The sequence below is a fragment of the Bos javanicus genome, chromosome 8 (assembly GCF_032452875.1).
Source record: "Bos javanicus breed banteng chromosome 8, ARS-OSU_banteng_1.0, whole genome shotgun sequence".
In the NCBI taxonomy this organism is placed as follows: Eukaryota; Metazoa; Chordata; class Mammalia; order Artiodactyla; family Bovidae; genus Bos; species Bos javanicus.
In genome coordinates, this window is record NC_083875.1 from 60,105,711 (window position 1) to 60,123,119 (window position 17,409).

The following is a 17,409-nucleotide window of genomic DNA, read 5'->3' on the forward strand; positions in this document are numbered from 1 at the left end:
TCAAGGTTTCTGTGAATCTTACAGTCTCTTATGCTGCTTTAGCTTTTCCCTTGGGAAGCAGGAGAAACAGCTTCATCAGCTGGATTCTGGAGAAGGAAGAGGTTCCACTGTCGAGACGATTGTTTCTCCGGGGCAGAGGAGAGGACGCTGCAGACTGATTCCCCAGAGACGGAAGAGAGAGCTTTGCAGAATGGTTCCCCTGAAGCAGGGGAGGGAACTTTGGGGCTCCCCATCCTTATTTCTGGAATTTCTGCTGTATCGCATCATAGTGGTGGTATGCTCTTTATGTATAAGGATGAGAAAACTAGAAAAATATCTGCATTTAGAACTGGTTTCCTTCTATTCCACTGTTGATAGTGTAATTGCTTAGCTTGCTGCTGGCCTCAGCTGTTGTGAGTCACTTACTTACTCCATTCTACTATAGTGAAGACATAAGTAGTATCCTTGACGAGCTCTGTGGGTTCTGTTTGTGTTTCTTGTCTGGGAGTTTCAGACCCATGTGATTGCACCAGAGAATCATTTTAAATTGTTCAACTGCTATGACTTACTGTTATTAAAAGAGGAAAGTGTTTAAGTGCCTGCACCACCTCTACCCTCCACATACAGCTCTCAAGACCGTTAGGCTCTTCCTTCTGTCCTTGCCCCTCAAAGTCCTGACGTCAAAGTTCTCAGTGGCTGCCTCCTCTTCCTCATCACCAGGGAAGAAAAAAGATTAGATCAGAAAGTTATCAACTATATTTTTAAATGCTTCTTTTCCTTTTAATATGTCTTTTTTATAGCAAGAGTTAATCATGTGAATGAGCCACTCTTCTTTTGTCAAAAGCTCATTTGTGTTGCAAAAAAAGACACTTCTTGGCTTAAGGTATACATTTTATAGTTTTCAGAATTAGCCACAAATTTGTGGCATCAGTTGCTTCTTCAGCAGCCCTTCTTCAGGGCTTTAGCATTTTTCTTCAAATAATTTTAAACTTCATACATACCAACGCAACAAACCAGGCTATTTTTAAATGGAGCCATGCAGGGATTTTCTAAATGTCTCCCTGTTGTCATCTTTCCCTGCCTTCAGCTTAGTCCTTAGAAACTGTCACAAGTTTCAAACTTTCATAGGTGTGGTGGTCTCATTGAGAACAAAGCTCACTGCCCATATTCAGGAAGCTAGATGATTAGAAATCAGCATAATGGGTTGCCTGCTCCAACTCCTAGCCTTGACCTAATTTGTGGCTCCATTTTTTGCCCATATAGCTAGCAGTATGTACTTATTCTTCTGTGATATTTCTCTTTTCACACCAGCTGTGGTGTACAACCCAGCCACCCTTCTTTCCCCGCTTCATTGCTTACATGAAAACCAAATACCTGAGTTAATTTAATTAAAGCTCAGAAGGATAGTTTCTGAAAGGTCAGAGAGGTTTTTATAGTTCCTCTCATTTTATGGAAGTGACACCAAGATCCAGAGAGAGGAAGGAATTTTGGCAGAGGATACGTAGTGAATTAGTAGAAGAGTTGGGGATAAAATCCAGATTATCTCAATGTAAGAATGATGTTCTTTTTAGGAAATTCTCTGTATTTTTATTGTGTATTGTTATATGGAATAGCAGGCAAAGAACAGAAAAGTTAATAAATATAAAAAAAGTATAAGAGTTTTAGAAATCTCAAGTTGCTCATAGGCTTCCCCAGTGGCTCCGATGGTAAAGAATCTGCCTTCAATGCAGGAGACCTGGGTTTGATCCCTGGTTGGGGAAGATCCCCTGGAGAAGGGCATGGCAACCCACACCAGTATTCTTGCCAGGAGAATCCCATGGACAGAGGAGCCTGGTGGGCTATAGTCCATGGGGTTGCAAAGAGTTGGACATGACTGGGTGACTGACAATTTCACTTCACTTTCAGTTGCTCCAGCTGTAATTTTTTTCTTGGTTTCTGTTGAAGTGACCATAGGGCTAGGCCACACTCTGAGTCACTTGGCTGTTTCCTTCTTAAATGGTCTTTTTTCCCCTCTAAATGATCTTTTGGAAGTCTCTCGTCTACTTCCCCTGCCTCCATTTGATTATGCAGGCTCCTGTTTCCATAGAGACTTTTTCTTTAGGAGGCTTGGATAGACAGAACTGGGGACTCTTCCTCAGGGTGGAGAAGGTCTGCTTCTACATGTTCTTGTTTGTCAGTCTTGCTCACCTAGGCAGCACCTCTTCTGTAGAGCTATTCCTGAGCTCTATTCTAGCACAGGTCTGGAAAGACTTAACTTTAGGCATGAGTGTCTCTGGCCTGAGTGTAGGGAGAAGCTATCTTAAGCATCAGTTCCCACCTTTTATGGAGCACAGGGGTCTTCAAATAAACAAAGGCACCTTGGACTGGCATAGTGTGATAAAAGAGCTTTCAGTCCTTGGCTAAAACCTTAGAAGGAGACTGAGAGCAGATTCCATTGTTTGTCATCCCATGGCTTTACTTCCCTCACTTTCTGTCCTCCTTTTTCCTCTTAAAGGCCCATGGTGAGGGTCAGTTCATCCTTCTTTGGGGAGAGGATGAGCAAGGAGAATGGAACATTGAACCTGCCAGTAACTCAAGGGGAGACTAAAGGTCCTGACATATTTTCTTCTCTCCTCAGGCCAGCTGGAGGGCTCTATGGCATTGACAGCATGCCAGATCTACGCAGAAAGAAGCCACTGCCGCTTGTCAGCGACCTGGTGAGTGAGCAATCTTAGTGAGCTGTCAGGAATGGAAGTGGGGCCTTCAGCGACAGGTATTAGTCTGATGATCAGTCATTTAAAGCCTCACTGAGACTTAGTGATGGCTTCAGTAGGACCTCGTATGATCTCACTGGGGTCAGAGTGGCACCCAGGTACCCTAGAGTCTCAGAGCCAGATGTTGAGTAAGACTTGAACCCTTTTTCTTATTACCATTTTCTATTCCTGGTTTTTCCCCCCCTATTCAATCTATTTGATATTTTTTGTCTACTCCTTTTTTTATTTTTCCTCCATATTGTGCTCTTTTTTCCCTACCAGTTTCTCCCTTCTTGACTGACTGAATACAAGTATCCTTGTATTTCTCTTCATCATTTCTTTCTTTCCTTCCCTTTCCCCCTGCTATTGATATGTCTTTCCCATCTCCTCCTTTCTAGTGCACCTCTTATCCCATCAACACTTCATCCAGCTGGCTGGTTGAAGATTATGTCAACTTTTCTTGATTACCTTCTTTCATTGTCTTTCATCTCTTCTTTTTTCTCTTCTTTCTTTCTATTTTCCCTGCTTTTTCTCACCTTCTCCCTCCTTGCTCACCATTTTTTTTTTTTTTTGCTTAACCGAGTGGATGTCAGTATCTTACTCATTTCTTGTTTCCCATCCTCTGTCTTTTAACCTTGTCCATATTTCACTTTATGGCATGACTCTCCTTCTAGGCCTTGGGCCCTGGGCAGCTGTCTGGGTTGGATACAGTGGATAGAGGATAGAGACAGAGGGGACTGGGACATATTTCCTGCTTTGGACTTCAGGGAAGAACCTCTCAGTTGTGTCTGAAAGCTTTCATGCCCTTGTGGGGTTTTAACATCATGTTGTTCCTTTTTCTGCTGTCCTCTGCGCAGGCTATGGTGAGTGTCTCCAGAGCCCATTTCCATCCTTTATAAAAGCCCGAATCTCGACCTCCCTGGGCACGCCCCCACTATTCTTGCTGCTCAGGCTGATGTAATGAGTTCTGTCTGCCTGGTGTCCACTGCCTTAGGGAAACCGTGTGCCGCTCTGGAGGCTGCCCCTAAAGCTCGGGCTTGGCAGACTCATGGGCCTTTCTAGCAGGGCATCCTAGACCTCATGTGTAACCCCCTGCCCTGCTTGATTTCACTGAGGCTACATTGCCCCCTTTCACTCAGTGCCCTGCTCATTTGGGCTGTTGGCCTCCACAGCTACCTGGGATTGTGTGGGCATGGGCTGGTGCCCAGGACTGGAGATTTAGTATAGCATCATTGTTCCCAGTGATGGTTCTTGAATGTGACTCTGGCAGAGTTTTGTGTCTGTCCTGTTCTTAATGACCTGTTTCATACTGTAATTCTAGACTTTTCATTTTCCTCTGCCTTTCTTTGGGGCAGATACCTAATGGGGTCAGATACCTAAAAATGTTGGAGGAAGGAGAAACTCTTAGATGACAGGTACCCTGAGAGAAGTGCTGTTCTGTTCTATTATTGTTAGAACAGTTCCCAGAGGGCCTTGAGTTTGAATCTTAACCTCAGGTACTTGTTACCCATTACCTGTGGAGAGTCCCCTGTGAATGACAGTAAAAATAGAAAGTAGTAAGTTATCATCAAATAGCTTTGGTCACTGGAACTCCCTCCCCGGTACTTTGCCCAGCCCTTGGTAGTAGCCAGGGCTGACAGCAAGTCTTCTCTCACAGTCACTGGTCCAGTCCCGGAAAGCAGGCATTACTTCTGCAATGGCTACACGCACCTCTCTCAAAGATGAAGAGCTGGTAAGTGACCCTTGGGCTTTCATGAATCCACTCACCTATGGCCCAGTGATCATCTCTGTAGCCATACACTGGGAATTCAAAAGTTTTGGGTGGAGTCTGTTAATGAAACAGATATTATAGCATCAAGTTTTCCACACTGGGAGAAGCAAAGGTCCAGACCAGGGGTAAACCTAAATCTCATGTTGGAGTACGTGACCACTCATGTCAGGGATTTGTGGTGAGCCTAGTACCCTCTGTTTCCCTAAAGAGCCCGAATGCTGGGGCAAGGCTCAAATCTAGCATTCAGGTCATGAATGTGCTCCTCGGATGACCAGGAGCACATGATGTTGGGGCTTCTTTCTGCTGGGCTAGAATGTGGGCCGGGCCAGGCTGAAGCATCTCCTTGGCTGCCAGAGGTCTTGATAGCCATGCACTGGGCTTAGTAGTGGTATCTCTCAGCAGAGAACTAAAGTCACTGATGGATGATGGGATATGTGTTTTTCAGAAATCACATGTGTATAAGAAAACCCTGCAGGCCTTAATCTATCCCATCTCGTGCACCACACCCCACAACTTTGAGGTGTGGTCAGCCACCACCCCCACCTACTGCTATGAGTGTGAAGGCCTGCTCTGGGGCATTGCCCGGCAGGGCATGCGCTGCAGCGAGTGTGGAGTCAAGTGCCATGAGAAGTGCCAGGACCTACTCAATGCTGACTGCCTGCAGCGTGAGTACACCTGTGGGATGACAGGTGGGGGAGGGGGCTTGTGGGCAGCAGGGCCTCTCCAACATAGTCTGGCAACAAGGAACCAGGATGGCTGAGCCATCATCCCTCCAATTTACCTGACTCTGAAGCTCTTTCCTTTTTAGAGAAAGTAGGTTCCTAAGTCAAGAGATATTGCCTTTCCCAATAACTTGTCTTGTAACAAGGTCTTATAACACTCGCTTAAACACCTTTAGGAAAAATTCATTGAGCTTCCTATGGCACTTGGATGGAGTTAGAATCTCTTCCAGGATTCAGGTGATCCCAGAGGCTCTACTTGGGTATTGTACACACCACGATGGCTGTATTGCCCAAAAAACTAGAGTATATTTAATCAGGGACGAGAACTAATAGGAAGAGAGAGTTCTGGGGTTCTAGGCCTCAGAGAGGAGCCTCTGAAGGTCTAGATCTCCAGACTCAGGGAAGGTGGAATTTACTCCTTGCTTCTAGGTGGAGATTTTAGACATTAGTACCAAGAACAGAATCTTCAAATGGATGAGGCAGAGGTCCAGAAGGAGAATGTGTGACTCCCAAAGCCCTTGCTAAACATGTGATTTGTGCCACCATCTGAGTGGGAAGAACAGGAGCAGGGAAAGCAGCAAGTTGTGGCACAGGAGGTGGTAGCGCTCCAAGTTCTTATCTCCTTGCTCCACTCCTGCTCGGCTTGCACTGCTATGGTTAGACCCTGGGAAGAGCAGGGGTGGGGGTGTGGGAAAGTATTCTCTCACCCCTCCAGGTCTTCAGGTGTTCCTTATTGCCACGCCACAGCAATGAAAGCTTCAGAAATTGTGGTAGGAGAAAGGAAGGTCACCTTTAGACTCACAAGCACTTCATTATCCCAAGGAAAGATATGAGACCTAAAAGGGCCTCAAGGAATTGTTGACTTAAAATGTCATTCTTTGAAGAACCCTAGATTGATGCCAGTGACATGGCTGTAGTGGACATGAAGAGACAGGCTGAACATAGCAGAAGAGTTGGGTGCTGGTGATGACTTTGCCCAAATCCATCATGAGGGGGTGACAAGGACAGGTGTCAGCAGCACCTTGCTTTAATTGGGAGAACTAGCAACTGGCTACATAGGCTGCTTGCTGGAAGCCTCTAAAGAGGTGCTCTATAATAGCCAGGGTGTCTTATCTTCTCTTTAAGAGCCTTTCCGAAGTCCCCTTCCAGGGAAATATCATTGCATGGGATATGCTAAATGCAAGAGTAGATGCAGCCGAGGTCACTTTTCATTTATCTAAGTTCTATGAAGTACAGAGTGGAATTAAATGCCCTTCCCTTTTCTGTCTAGACTTTCCTAGACAGAAAATCTGCTTTCCATCCTCCCAGGGTTAAGAGGTGAATGTTGACCTTTCTTCTTTGCTCCAAATTTTGTAGTTAAGACCTGAGCCTTTGGAGACTGGAGAGAGGTTAAGAGCCAATCTGCCAATAAAGAAAGGATGAATCCTTTGCCTGAGAAGCCTGGTTGGTGAAATACACTGGAGGAAATCTCTGTTCCTCCATAATCCTTAGGACAGCAGAGATGAGCTGGCTGGGGTCATGGCTGGTAAAAATGGCCCTTGGCCTTGCCAGGATAATACGGATGGTAACAATAGTAGAGAGTGTTTATTACTCAATAAATAAAGCACTTAGCCCAGTGTCAGATGGCAGGCACTGGGCTGGATGCTTTATGCTAATAAAATGCTTACTACAAATCTTGAGAGATAAGTGCCACTTTCTTCTCATAGAAGAAATGTATTTACCCAGCAGGGAGTAGTAGAGTCAGGATTGGAACCCAAGTCTGTCAGATAACAAAGCCATAATTTTCTCACTATACCACAATGTCTTCTGAGATTTGAGACACTGGAGCCACAGGGGAGGATGTGCCCAGCTACGAGCTATGATGAATTCTGAGATCTATATCATGACTTGGCATTTGGATGAGTTTGGTGGAGTTGTGCCTATCCACAACCATTCCCTGGTAACTGGGATACCCATTTTGATATTTTGGCCTTAGACTTGGAGGGGTATCTCTCAACAAGCATGTAGATGGAAGAAAGACAAAACCAACTGCAGACTGAGCTACATTTTTTTTTCTTTTCTCATGAAAAACGCAATATGTTTCTAAATAGAGAGAATGGACTAATTAACATATTAGTTATATTGTTAACATATAACAATGATCAACTTTTTGCTATTCTTTGAGTTGCCTTTTAAACTCCACTGGCCAGGCATTAAACTCTAGCAGGCCCCACAGATACCAACTTTTCCCAGAAAAATACGTCTTCCTAAGCTTCTCTCACTGCTCAGTGACATCTCCTAAGCCCCATTCTTCAGCCTGATCCTTGATCTGGTAGGTGACCTGTTGGTTACCCTACTTTCTGTCTCTGGCCACTCTTCAGGGGCTGCAGAAAAGAGCTCTAAACATGGAGCGGAGGACCGGACCCAGAACATCATCATGGCCATGAAGGACCGCATGAAGATCCGAGAGCGGAATAAGCCAGAGATCTTTGAAGTTATCCGGGATGTCTTCAATGTGAGCAAAGTCGCCCATGTGCAACAAATGAAAACAGTGAAGCAGAGTGTGTTGGATGGCACCTCCAAATGGTCAGCCAAAATCACCATCACTGGTGAGCAGGCCAGAGTTTGAGGGGACAGGATGGCCTTGGCCATGGGGAGGAGCCTGGGGAGGAAGCATCCTGAGCATGAGGAAGCAGGGACTGTGGGGGAAAGAACACAGAATGAAGCCCTCATTATTCATTACTCCTCCTCTTCTAGACTCCAATGCCAGTGGTGCTGGGAGAGGCAAGACTGACGATTGCAATCTGAATGATAATGCAAGAATTTAGTAACAATCTGATATTACAGACTTGGTTAGCAGTTTGATGTTATAAGAGCTGGGAGGCTGGGGGAAAGGGGACAGGCAGGAGATCAGGGAGTAGTTAACCAGTGATTTATTAGCTGGGTGCATATGACTGAAGCATGCATGTATCAGAACAGGTAAGGACCTGTCTGGGCAAGTGGTCAGTTAGGGTCCAGGGAAGAGGTAGGATTCTTGGGCTAGGCTTTGAGGGAAAGGTTTAGGGCTAAGAATAGAAGTGGAGGAGTGAGGAAATCTGCTCCTGTACAAGGAGCAGATAGAGGGTGCTCCAAGATGGGAAGTATGAGTCGTACTTTGGAGGGCTCATGACTTCCAGAGTGTACTCTGAAGCCTCCTTCTGTGTGTGTCTGGGTTGCAGTGGTGTGTGCCCAGGGCCTACAAGCCAAGGACAAGACAGGATCCAGTGACCCTTATGTGACTGTGCAAGTGGGCAAAACCAAGAAGCGTACCAAGACCATTTTTGGAAACCTGAATCCTGTTTGGGAGGAGAAGTTCCATTTGTAAGTCATACTGGGAAAGTCGTCTTTCCTGGGACTGTGTATATTTTGGGAACAGCGTTAAATCCTGTTGTTCTGGACTTGGACTCTAAGAGAGATGGGGTAGAGGCAATGGAGAAGACCCATTTCTCACTTGCTTTAATTGGCTAGCATTTATTCTTTTCCTAGGTCTCCTTCTCATAGACTGTTGTATCAGGGTTATTGCACTCAAGTCTTAACTTGGGCTATTAAAGGGGCCCCTGGGCAAACCATACTGCTTTTTCTAGTGCTAGCAAGATTTTACTACAGCTGAGTGACAGAGCCAGAGACTGCCATGCAACTGTGTGCCTTGCAGCCCTGCCATCCTGTAATGCTAGACTTTTCATTTTCCTAACCCCTAGGAAGAATTAGTCTCTTCCAGGGAGTGGGGTGGGAACAGCTTGTCCTGCAAGTGGGTAGACTTGAAGATAGAAACCTTGGATTTGGACAATTTTCCATTTCCCTTAAGTGCTCTGCTTTTCTTTCTGCCTCAGCTTCCACTCCCTTCTCCTTTATTCAGTATCTCACTTTTGTACAGACTATTTCATATGACAGCAAGGGATGACTGCTGAAAAATGGCAAGCTGTAGCCTAGAACCTGGACTGGTGTCTGGTGAATCCAGATGCTTTATCCACCCCCGTTAATGCCTAGGACCAGGACTTTGAGTCTGAATCAGCCAAACAGGCAGCTTATGTAGAGACCTTCTGCTCTTGGCTACTTGGAAGGAAATTGGGAAAAGGAATTGGGGCCTATAAAAGCCATCTCCAGTCCAGAGGCGATAGTTACTGAGGGGAGCACCTTTTTGTCAAGAAGCTGACTGGTTCCTGCTTGACTATTACTTATGGTTAATTCTACACTCAATCTTGGCAAAAGGCCGAGAAGTGATACTTACAGTTAATGCTAAATGAATTGGCTCTATAGTCAATTTTTCCCACTTTTCATTTAGTAAGCAATTTGTATTCTTCTCAGATGGTAAAGAATCTGCCTGCAGTTTGGGAGACCCAGGTTCAATCCCTGGGTTGGAAAGATCCCCTGGAAAGGGAATGGCTACCCACTCCAGTATTCTTGCCTGGAGAATTCCATGGACAGAGGAGCCTGGTGGGCTTCAGTCCATGGGGTTGCAAAGAGCCAGACATGACTGAGCAACTAATACACACTTGTATTCTGTATAAGACACTCTACATGATATTGTCATCTAAAAATGTATAAGACAATGCCTGGCTTTAAGAGGCTTATTGATGATTTGTCTGTTATTTTTCAGTAGACCAGTAGTTATCCTATAATACTTTAACAGAATGTGCAAAGACATTATGAGAACATAGGATAAGGAGCAGCAAACTCTGCCAAGTACAACTTTTAGATAAGGCAGCAGGGATCCAAAAAGCAACTGCTGGGGATGGAGAGTGTGAGGGAGGTACCTGGCAAACTACCCCTCCAAAGCAAGCACCATAGAGAAAATGACAAGTCAAGTGGCTATTAAAGAATGATTAAAAAAAAGAAGACGAAGAAGGAGAATGAGAGAAGTTCACCAAGCACATTCCCAGATATATGGGGATGTTAGGTAGAAAACTAAAGCAAATATGACCAGATGGGCGTACCATGAACATTTAACATCTTTACGGACTTCATACAGGACTCAGAGGAGGGAACTACCAACTGCTTCCTAGGGTTCTGTGGCATCTATCAGGCTGTTTTCTGTTGGGAGAGCTACCCAGGCTAAGGAGTGGAGAGCCATTTGCTCAGATAGCCCGACTCACTGGGGACTTGAGTACCAGTGTCCTGTGACTCCTTCTCTTCCTCTGTCAGCCTCAAGTGCAGCTGGTAGAGTTTTGGGAAGGAAGTGGAAGTCATAAGAGAGAGGGTTGCTGGGCCCGTCCATAACAGAACCTGCCTGACTCTCTTACAGTGAGTGCCACAACTCTTCTGACCGCATTAAGGTACGTGTGTGGGATGAGGATGATGACATCAAGTCACGAGTAAAGCAGCGGCTAAAGCGAGAGTCTGATGATTTCCTCGGCCAAACCATCATTGAGGTTCGAACACTGAGTGGTGAAATGGACGTCTGGTACAACTTGGGTGAGGAAGCAGGACCAGAGAAAGCTTCTGGGAAGGGAGAGCCTGACTGGGGAACCTGGGGAAAACCCTGTCTACCGAGTCCACTACTCAGTCCCCAGAGCATATACATCTCCATACAGAGCTTGCTTTCCCAACAGAGAACCCACCACAGATAGAGATGGGGACAGAGGCCTGGGGGTGTCTGGGGTGCACTCTAGATGAACATTTTTTCCATCTTTCAGAGAGTGAGATCTCACCCCTAGTGCCTTTAGCCCACCGGGCACTTCTTTTCTTCCACCCAGCCAGTTCTGGAGTATTTGTGAAGTATACGGTCACTGCAGTGAGTTCGGTTTGTTTGGTGAACACTTGTGTTGGTGCCCCCTTTCCTTTGGGTTAAGCCGGGATGGGAGCTGTCTGTGCTGTCTGCATTTGCATTGTGGTCAATCTCCAGTCTTCTTTCCTTCCTAGAGAAGAGGACAGACAAGTCAGCCGTCTCGGGGGCCATCCGACTGCAAATCAGCGTGGAGATCAAGGGAGAAGAGAAGGTAGCCCCATATCATGTGCAGTACACGTGTCTCCATGAGGTGAGCCAGCTCTTGGGAGATGGGGTGCCAGAACGCTAGGTTGGGAGGTGCCTTTGACAATAAGTAGGATGGCTTGCTACTTGAAGTTCTGGAGCCCGTTTTTATTTTATTCTTGGCTCACTGTGCGTGGCGGACAAGCCCAAGAAACAGTCCCAGCCTCAGTTCTCTTTTACTAACGCGAGAACAGACAACTGGGGCCATAGGAGTTACTGAGCAGTGACTCGAAGGACAGAATTTCTGTTGAACCCTATTCACACTCTCCTGGTCTTTACCAACAGGGTTTTTTCCTAATATATAGTTTAACTCTTTAATATCAATATATATTTTACTGTGTCTCCTATAGAACCTCTTCCATTACCTCACGGACATTCAGGGCAGCGGAGGAGTCCAGATCCCTGAGGCTCGAGGAGATGATGCATGGAAGGTGTACTTTGATGAGACTGCCCAGGAAATTGTGGATGAATTTGCCATGCGCTATGGCATTGAGTCCATATATCAGGCCATGACGTAAGGCTCCCCTGGGGCCCTGGGAAATGGCTACCAACTCTTGAAATAGCTAATGGAGGTACACTGATAGAGTGGACAGGTCCCTAGTCGGGTAGTAGGCAGTGATTCATTGCTATCCCTCTCTGAGCTGGGTGAGGTGGATCTGTACCCCAAGGCAGAGAGAGTAATGTATAAAGGGAGTGTGTTTATCAGTAACTCGGGGAGAGGGGAGTTGTCTGTCTACCCCAGAATTCACAGGGCATGGGTGTGTATACAAGAACAGACTTGCCCAGTCATCACAGGCCTGAGCATACAGGGTACACGTGCTATGACAGAAATCCCCACCATGAGAAGAGGTATAGGCTGTGTGTTGGAGGGGCTGCCACTAGAGCTCTGCACAGGAAACAACACTGGGTAAGCAGAAGGTAGCTAGTGCCCTGGCTGTGCTCTTGTATTTAGTTTGACTTAGTTCTTTGTATGTGTCATATGTTGTGCCACATGTTGAGAACACGAAGATGAATAAGGGGGCCTCTGTGTTTGGGGAACTTGGTGTAGCAGGAGAGCTGCTAAGCCGCTTCAGTTGTGTCCGACTCTATGCGACCCCCATAGACGGCAGCCCACCAGGCTCCCCCGTCCCTGGGATTCTCCAGGCAAGAACACTGGAGTGGGTTGCCATTTCCTTCTCCAATGCATGAAAGTGAAAAGTGAAAGTGAAGTTGCTCAGTCGTGTCTGACTCTTAGCGACCCCATGGACTGCAGCCTACCAGGCTCCTCCATCCATGGGATTCTCAAGGCAAGAATACTGGACAGACAGACCAGTAAACAAACAATTGCATTATAATGTGATAAGTGCCATCAAGAAGTAATCACAGTGTATTATGAGAGCATCTAAATTTGAGGAGAGGCCTGTGAGGGAAGCTGTTGAAGAGCTGACACTTGAAATACAGAAAAGAGGGAAGGGCATTTCTGGTAGGATAGGTGCAGAGATGCTAAGATGCAACAGAGCATAGACTATTCAAAGAATTACAAGAAGTTTAGTCTAGATGGAGAAACATATTGAGGAATGAGGTTGGAGAATGGCCCTTCTGCCTTTCTTGCTTTCTTCCACTCCCTGGATGACTTCATTCAAGCCTATAACCTCAACTACTACTTTTGAGCTTAGGACTCCCAGATCTCTTTCTCCAGACCAGATCTTTTCCTGAGTTTCAGATCCATTTTGATTTGCTTTCTGGGTATTTCCACAGGCATTGCAAACTCAATATGATTCAAAATCCAAATCAACATTATCTCCAGCAAATCTGTCCTGTTCTTCCTGTATTTCCTATTTTAGTAAATGGAACAGTTTATTACACAGTTATCCAAACAGAAATTCAGATGTCAGCCTAAACTTTTTTTTCTTACTACCACCATCTAATCAGTCTCTGAAACCTCTAGATTCTACCTCCTAGAAATGTTTTTAATCTATCAGTATTGCTATAGCTCAGTAATAATGATAATAATAACAACAACTTCTATATACCATTTCCTTATGTGCCAGGCACTGGTCTAAGTAATTTATGAATGTTAACTCATTTCATCCCCAGGTCATTATTATTTCCATTTTGTAGGTAAAAAACAGGCATAACGAAGTTGAAATAATTTTTTTTTCCTTTTTTTTTTCTCTAATTTTATTTTATTTTTAAACTTTACATAATTGTATTAGTTTTGCCAAATATCAAAATGAATCCGCCACAGGTATACATGTGTTCCCCATCCCGAACCCTCCTCCCTCCTCCCTCCCCATACCATCCCTCTGGGCCGTCCCAGTGCACCAGCCCCAAGCATCCAGCATCATGCATCGAACCTGGACTGGCAACTCATTTCCTACATGATATTTTACATGTTTCATTGCCATTCTCCCAAATCTTCCCACCCTCTCCCTCTCCCACAGAGTCCATAATACTGTTCTATACATCAGTGTCTCTTTTGCTGTCTCGTACACCGGGTTATCGTTACCATCTTTCTAAATTCCATATATATGCGTTAGTATACTGTATTTATGTTTTTCCTTCTGGCTTACTTCACTCTGTATAATAGGCTCCAGTTTCATCCACCTCATTAGAACTGATTCAAATGTATTCTTTTTAATGGCTGAGTAATACTCCATTGTGTATATGTACCACAGCTTTCTTATCCATTCATCTGCTGATGGACATCTAGGTTGCTTCCATGTCTTGGCTATTATAAACAGTGCTGCGATGAACATTGGGGTACACGTGTCTCTTTCCCTTCTGGTTTCCTCAGTGTGTATGCCCAGCAGTGGGGTTGCTGGATCATAAGGCAGTTCTATTTCCAGTTTTTTAAGGAATCTCCACACTGTTCTCCATAGTGGCTGTACTAGTTTGCATTCCCACCAACAGTGTAAGAGGGTTCCCTTTTCTCCACACCCTCTCCAGCATTGATTATTTGTAGACTTTTGGATCGCAGCCATTCTGACTGGTGTGAAATGGTACCTCATGGTGGTTTTGATTTGCATTTCTCTGATAATGAGTGATGTTGAGCATCTTTTCATGTGTTTGTTAGCCATCTGTATGTCTTTTTTGGAGAAATGTCTATTTAGTTCTTTGGCCCATTTTTTGATTGGGTCGTTTATTTTTCTGGAGTTGAGCTGTAGGAGTTGCTTGTATATTTTTGAGATTAGTTGTTTGTCGGTTGCTTCATTTGCTATTATTTTCTCCCATTCTGAAGGCTGTCTTTTCACCTTGCTAATAGTTTCCTTTGATGTGCAGAAGCTTTTAAGTTTAATTAGGTCCCATTTGTTTATTTTTGCTTTTATTTCCAATATTCTGGGAGGTGGGTCATAGAGGATCCTGCTGTGATGTATGTCGGAGAGTGTTTTGCCTATGTTCTCCTCTAGGAGTTTTATAGTTTCTGGTCTTATGTTTAGATCTTTAATCCATTTTGAGTTTATTTTTGTGTATGGTGTTAGAAAGTGTTCTAGTTTCATTCTTTTACAAGTGGTTGACCAGATTTCCCAGCACCACTTGTTAAAGAGATTGTCTTTAATCCATTGTATATTCTTGCCTCCTTTGTCGAAGATAAGGTGTCCATATGTGCGTGGATTTATCTCTGGGCTTTCTATTTTATTCCATTGATCAATATTTCTGTCTTTGTGCCAGTACCATACTGTCTTGATAACTGTGGCTTTGTAGTAGAGCCTGAAGTCAGGTAGCTTGATTCCTCCAGTTCCATTCTTCTTTCTCAAGATTGTCCACCAGAAAATTACTAGAAATAATCAATGACTACAGTAAAGTTGCAGGATATAAAATCAACACACAGAAATCCCTTGCATTCCTATACACTAATAATGAGAAAACAGAAAGAGAAATTAAGGAAACAATTCCATTCACCATTGCAACGGAAAGAATAAAATACTTAGGAATATATCTACCTAAAGAAACTAAAGACCTATATATAGAAAACTGTAAAACACTGGTGAAAGAAATCAAAGAGGACACTAATAGATGGAGAAATATACCATGTTCATGGATTGGAAGAATCAATATAGTGAAAATGAGTATACTACCCAAAGCAATTTATAGATTCAACGCAATCCCTATCAAGCTACCAACAGTATTCTTCACAGAGCTAGAACAAATAATTTCACAATTTGTATGGAAATGAAATAATTTATCTAAGGTCCCTGAGTGGTGGAGCTGTGACTCAACCCTAGAATCTGTTTATTGGGTCTATGCTCTTAACCATTTCTTTGTTCCATTTGGTGCCTTGTTGCTTCTTTTCTGAGTGATTGCAATAACTCTTCAATTGGTCTTTCTGTCTTAGTCTTACCTCTCTCCAAGTTTTCTTTTCTGATTTTTGTCATCAAGGTGACCTTTTTGAAAAACTAATCTGATCACAGTAAACCTCTGTTTAAAAAGTACCATACCATCTAGGATAAACTCCTTTTACTATCTGTTCTCTGTCTGCTGCTCCTCTGTCATTTCTTAGTATTTGTCTATCAAACACTTGAACAACGGCTATAAGGAAGGTTTCCCAAATGAATGACTTTCTCCATGAAGAGATTTGTTTTTGAAATACAGTTTCCCTTTGCCTGCATACTTCTCCAATGATTAATTCTTACTATCTTTTAAGACTTGTTTCAACCATCTCTTCTTTGAGAAGCCTTTTTTCTAGTCTATTCTAGCCCCCAGCCATTCTAATTTAGATGACCTTCCTGTATGTTCCCACAGAATTTTTGCATAGCATGCCGTAAGTTACTGACGTATTTTCTGACACTTGCCAGGCTATCACCTCTTTGGATTCTGGAACTTAGCGTAGGGCCTGGCACACAGTAGGTGTTCATTGAATGTATGTTTGAATAAATAAATTATGAAAATCTTTGTCTGCCAAGGTGATCATACACAAGAGTGGGATCTTTTGATTACTTGGCTTTTGCCACAAACCCTGAAGAGTCTTTGAGGCTGAAGACACTGTTTTTCAGGCATTTTGCATGTTTGTCATCCAAGTACATGTGTCCTGGTGTGCCAGCAGTGATGAGCACCTTACTGGCCAACATCAATGCCTACTATGCCCACACAACTGCCTCCACCAATGTCTCTGCATCTGATCGTTTTGCAGCCTCCAACTTTGGGGTGAGTGTGATGTTAAGACATGTTACCTGATTGTTATCAATTAACAAGCGTTTGATTTTTCAATTGGTACTGCAGAGCTGATATGCCTAAAAATTCAAATATATAGTGCCACCTAGATAGTGAACTTGTTTCCTTATAGGTATTTATTCTACCAGTAGACTCTCCTCAACACCATGGTGGTTTGGTAGGGGCACAACGTGGGCTGAGGGAGAAGTCTCTGGGCCAAAAGCTTGGTTGAGTCACCATGTTCCTCAGCCCTGCAGGTTCACAAAGGAACCTTCTTATTATTCAGTCTCTCTCTGACAGATTCATACCACTTAAGTTCATATGGTCTGACGTCTAAGCAAGAATACCAGTACATACCTGAACTTAACCCTTTCTTAGTGTCTGGACTGTTTTCCTGATCCAGGGTATATCCTTTCCTGTTATTAAAGTATTTGAGAAGTTGAATCATTGCTTGTAATGTCACCTGATGTAAGTTCAATATAAACTGGATGGAATATTTCTGATCCACCACAAAGACTACTCTTTAGAGATAAAATTACTGATACTCCCAAATCAGTATCTCTAATCTCTGAGTGCTTTTCCTTGGTAGTAATCACTTTTTTGATGTTGATAGTCTTTCTGTAGAGGAATTAGTGTCATTGATTAAGCCAGTCAAATATCTATTCCTTTCTGTTTCTTCACAGTATCTATTTACTTAATATCTGATGCTATATAATATTATCAATATGTGAGTTCTAGGACCACTATACAAATAGCCTACAGGAACGTGATTCCGTATTTAATTATACTTTTATAAAAATAAAGTATCAAATAGTATTTGTTATTTATTTTGACATTTAAAATGTATAAACTAAGGGAAATGATGTGGAATGTGGTTCCACCTTCCAAATGTATCACCGATCACCTTCCAAATGTATCACTATTTCTCTTTCCCCTCCTCACTGCCAGGCTGTGGCTGTTTCACTGTTAAGAGCTATCCCAAGATAAGTTAGGACACCACAAACTCAGGAATAAGTTGGAGACTGTGTCTAGAGTTTCCTGAATTAGTTAGAGTCCCAGTGGGATGGAGATGCGCTGGTCATCTCCTCT

At 43.8% G+C, this 17,409-nt stretch overlaps 1 protein-coding gene across 7 annotated transcripts in view; it reads left to right on the plus strand.

Moving 5' to 3' along the window:
• The window catches only part of UNC13B (unc-13 homolog B), a 213,949-nt gene that overhangs the window by 173,460 nt on the left and 23,080 nt on the right, over positions 1-17,409 (plus strand). For all 7 annotated transcript variants that reach the window (XM_061426824.1, XM_061426825.1, XM_061426826.1 and 4 more), the window contains 9 exons: positions 2,597-2,675; positions 4,369-4,443; positions 4,928-5,147; positions 7,565-7,792; positions 8,402-8,543; positions 10,465-10,634; positions 11,082-11,197; positions 11,541-11,704; positions 16,164-16,314. In XM_061426824.1, the coding sequence (XP_061282808.1) occupies positions 2,597-2,675; positions 4,369-4,443; positions 4,928-5,147; positions 7,565-7,792; positions 8,402-8,543; positions 10,465-10,634; positions 11,082-11,197; positions 11,541-11,704; positions 16,164-16,314 (1,345 nt within the window). The remainder of the gene's footprint in view (positions 1-2,596; positions 2,676-4,368; positions 4,444-4,927; positions 5,148-7,564; positions 7,793-8,401; positions 8,544-10,464; positions 10,635-11,081; positions 11,198-11,540; positions 11,705-16,163; positions 16,315-17,409) is intronic.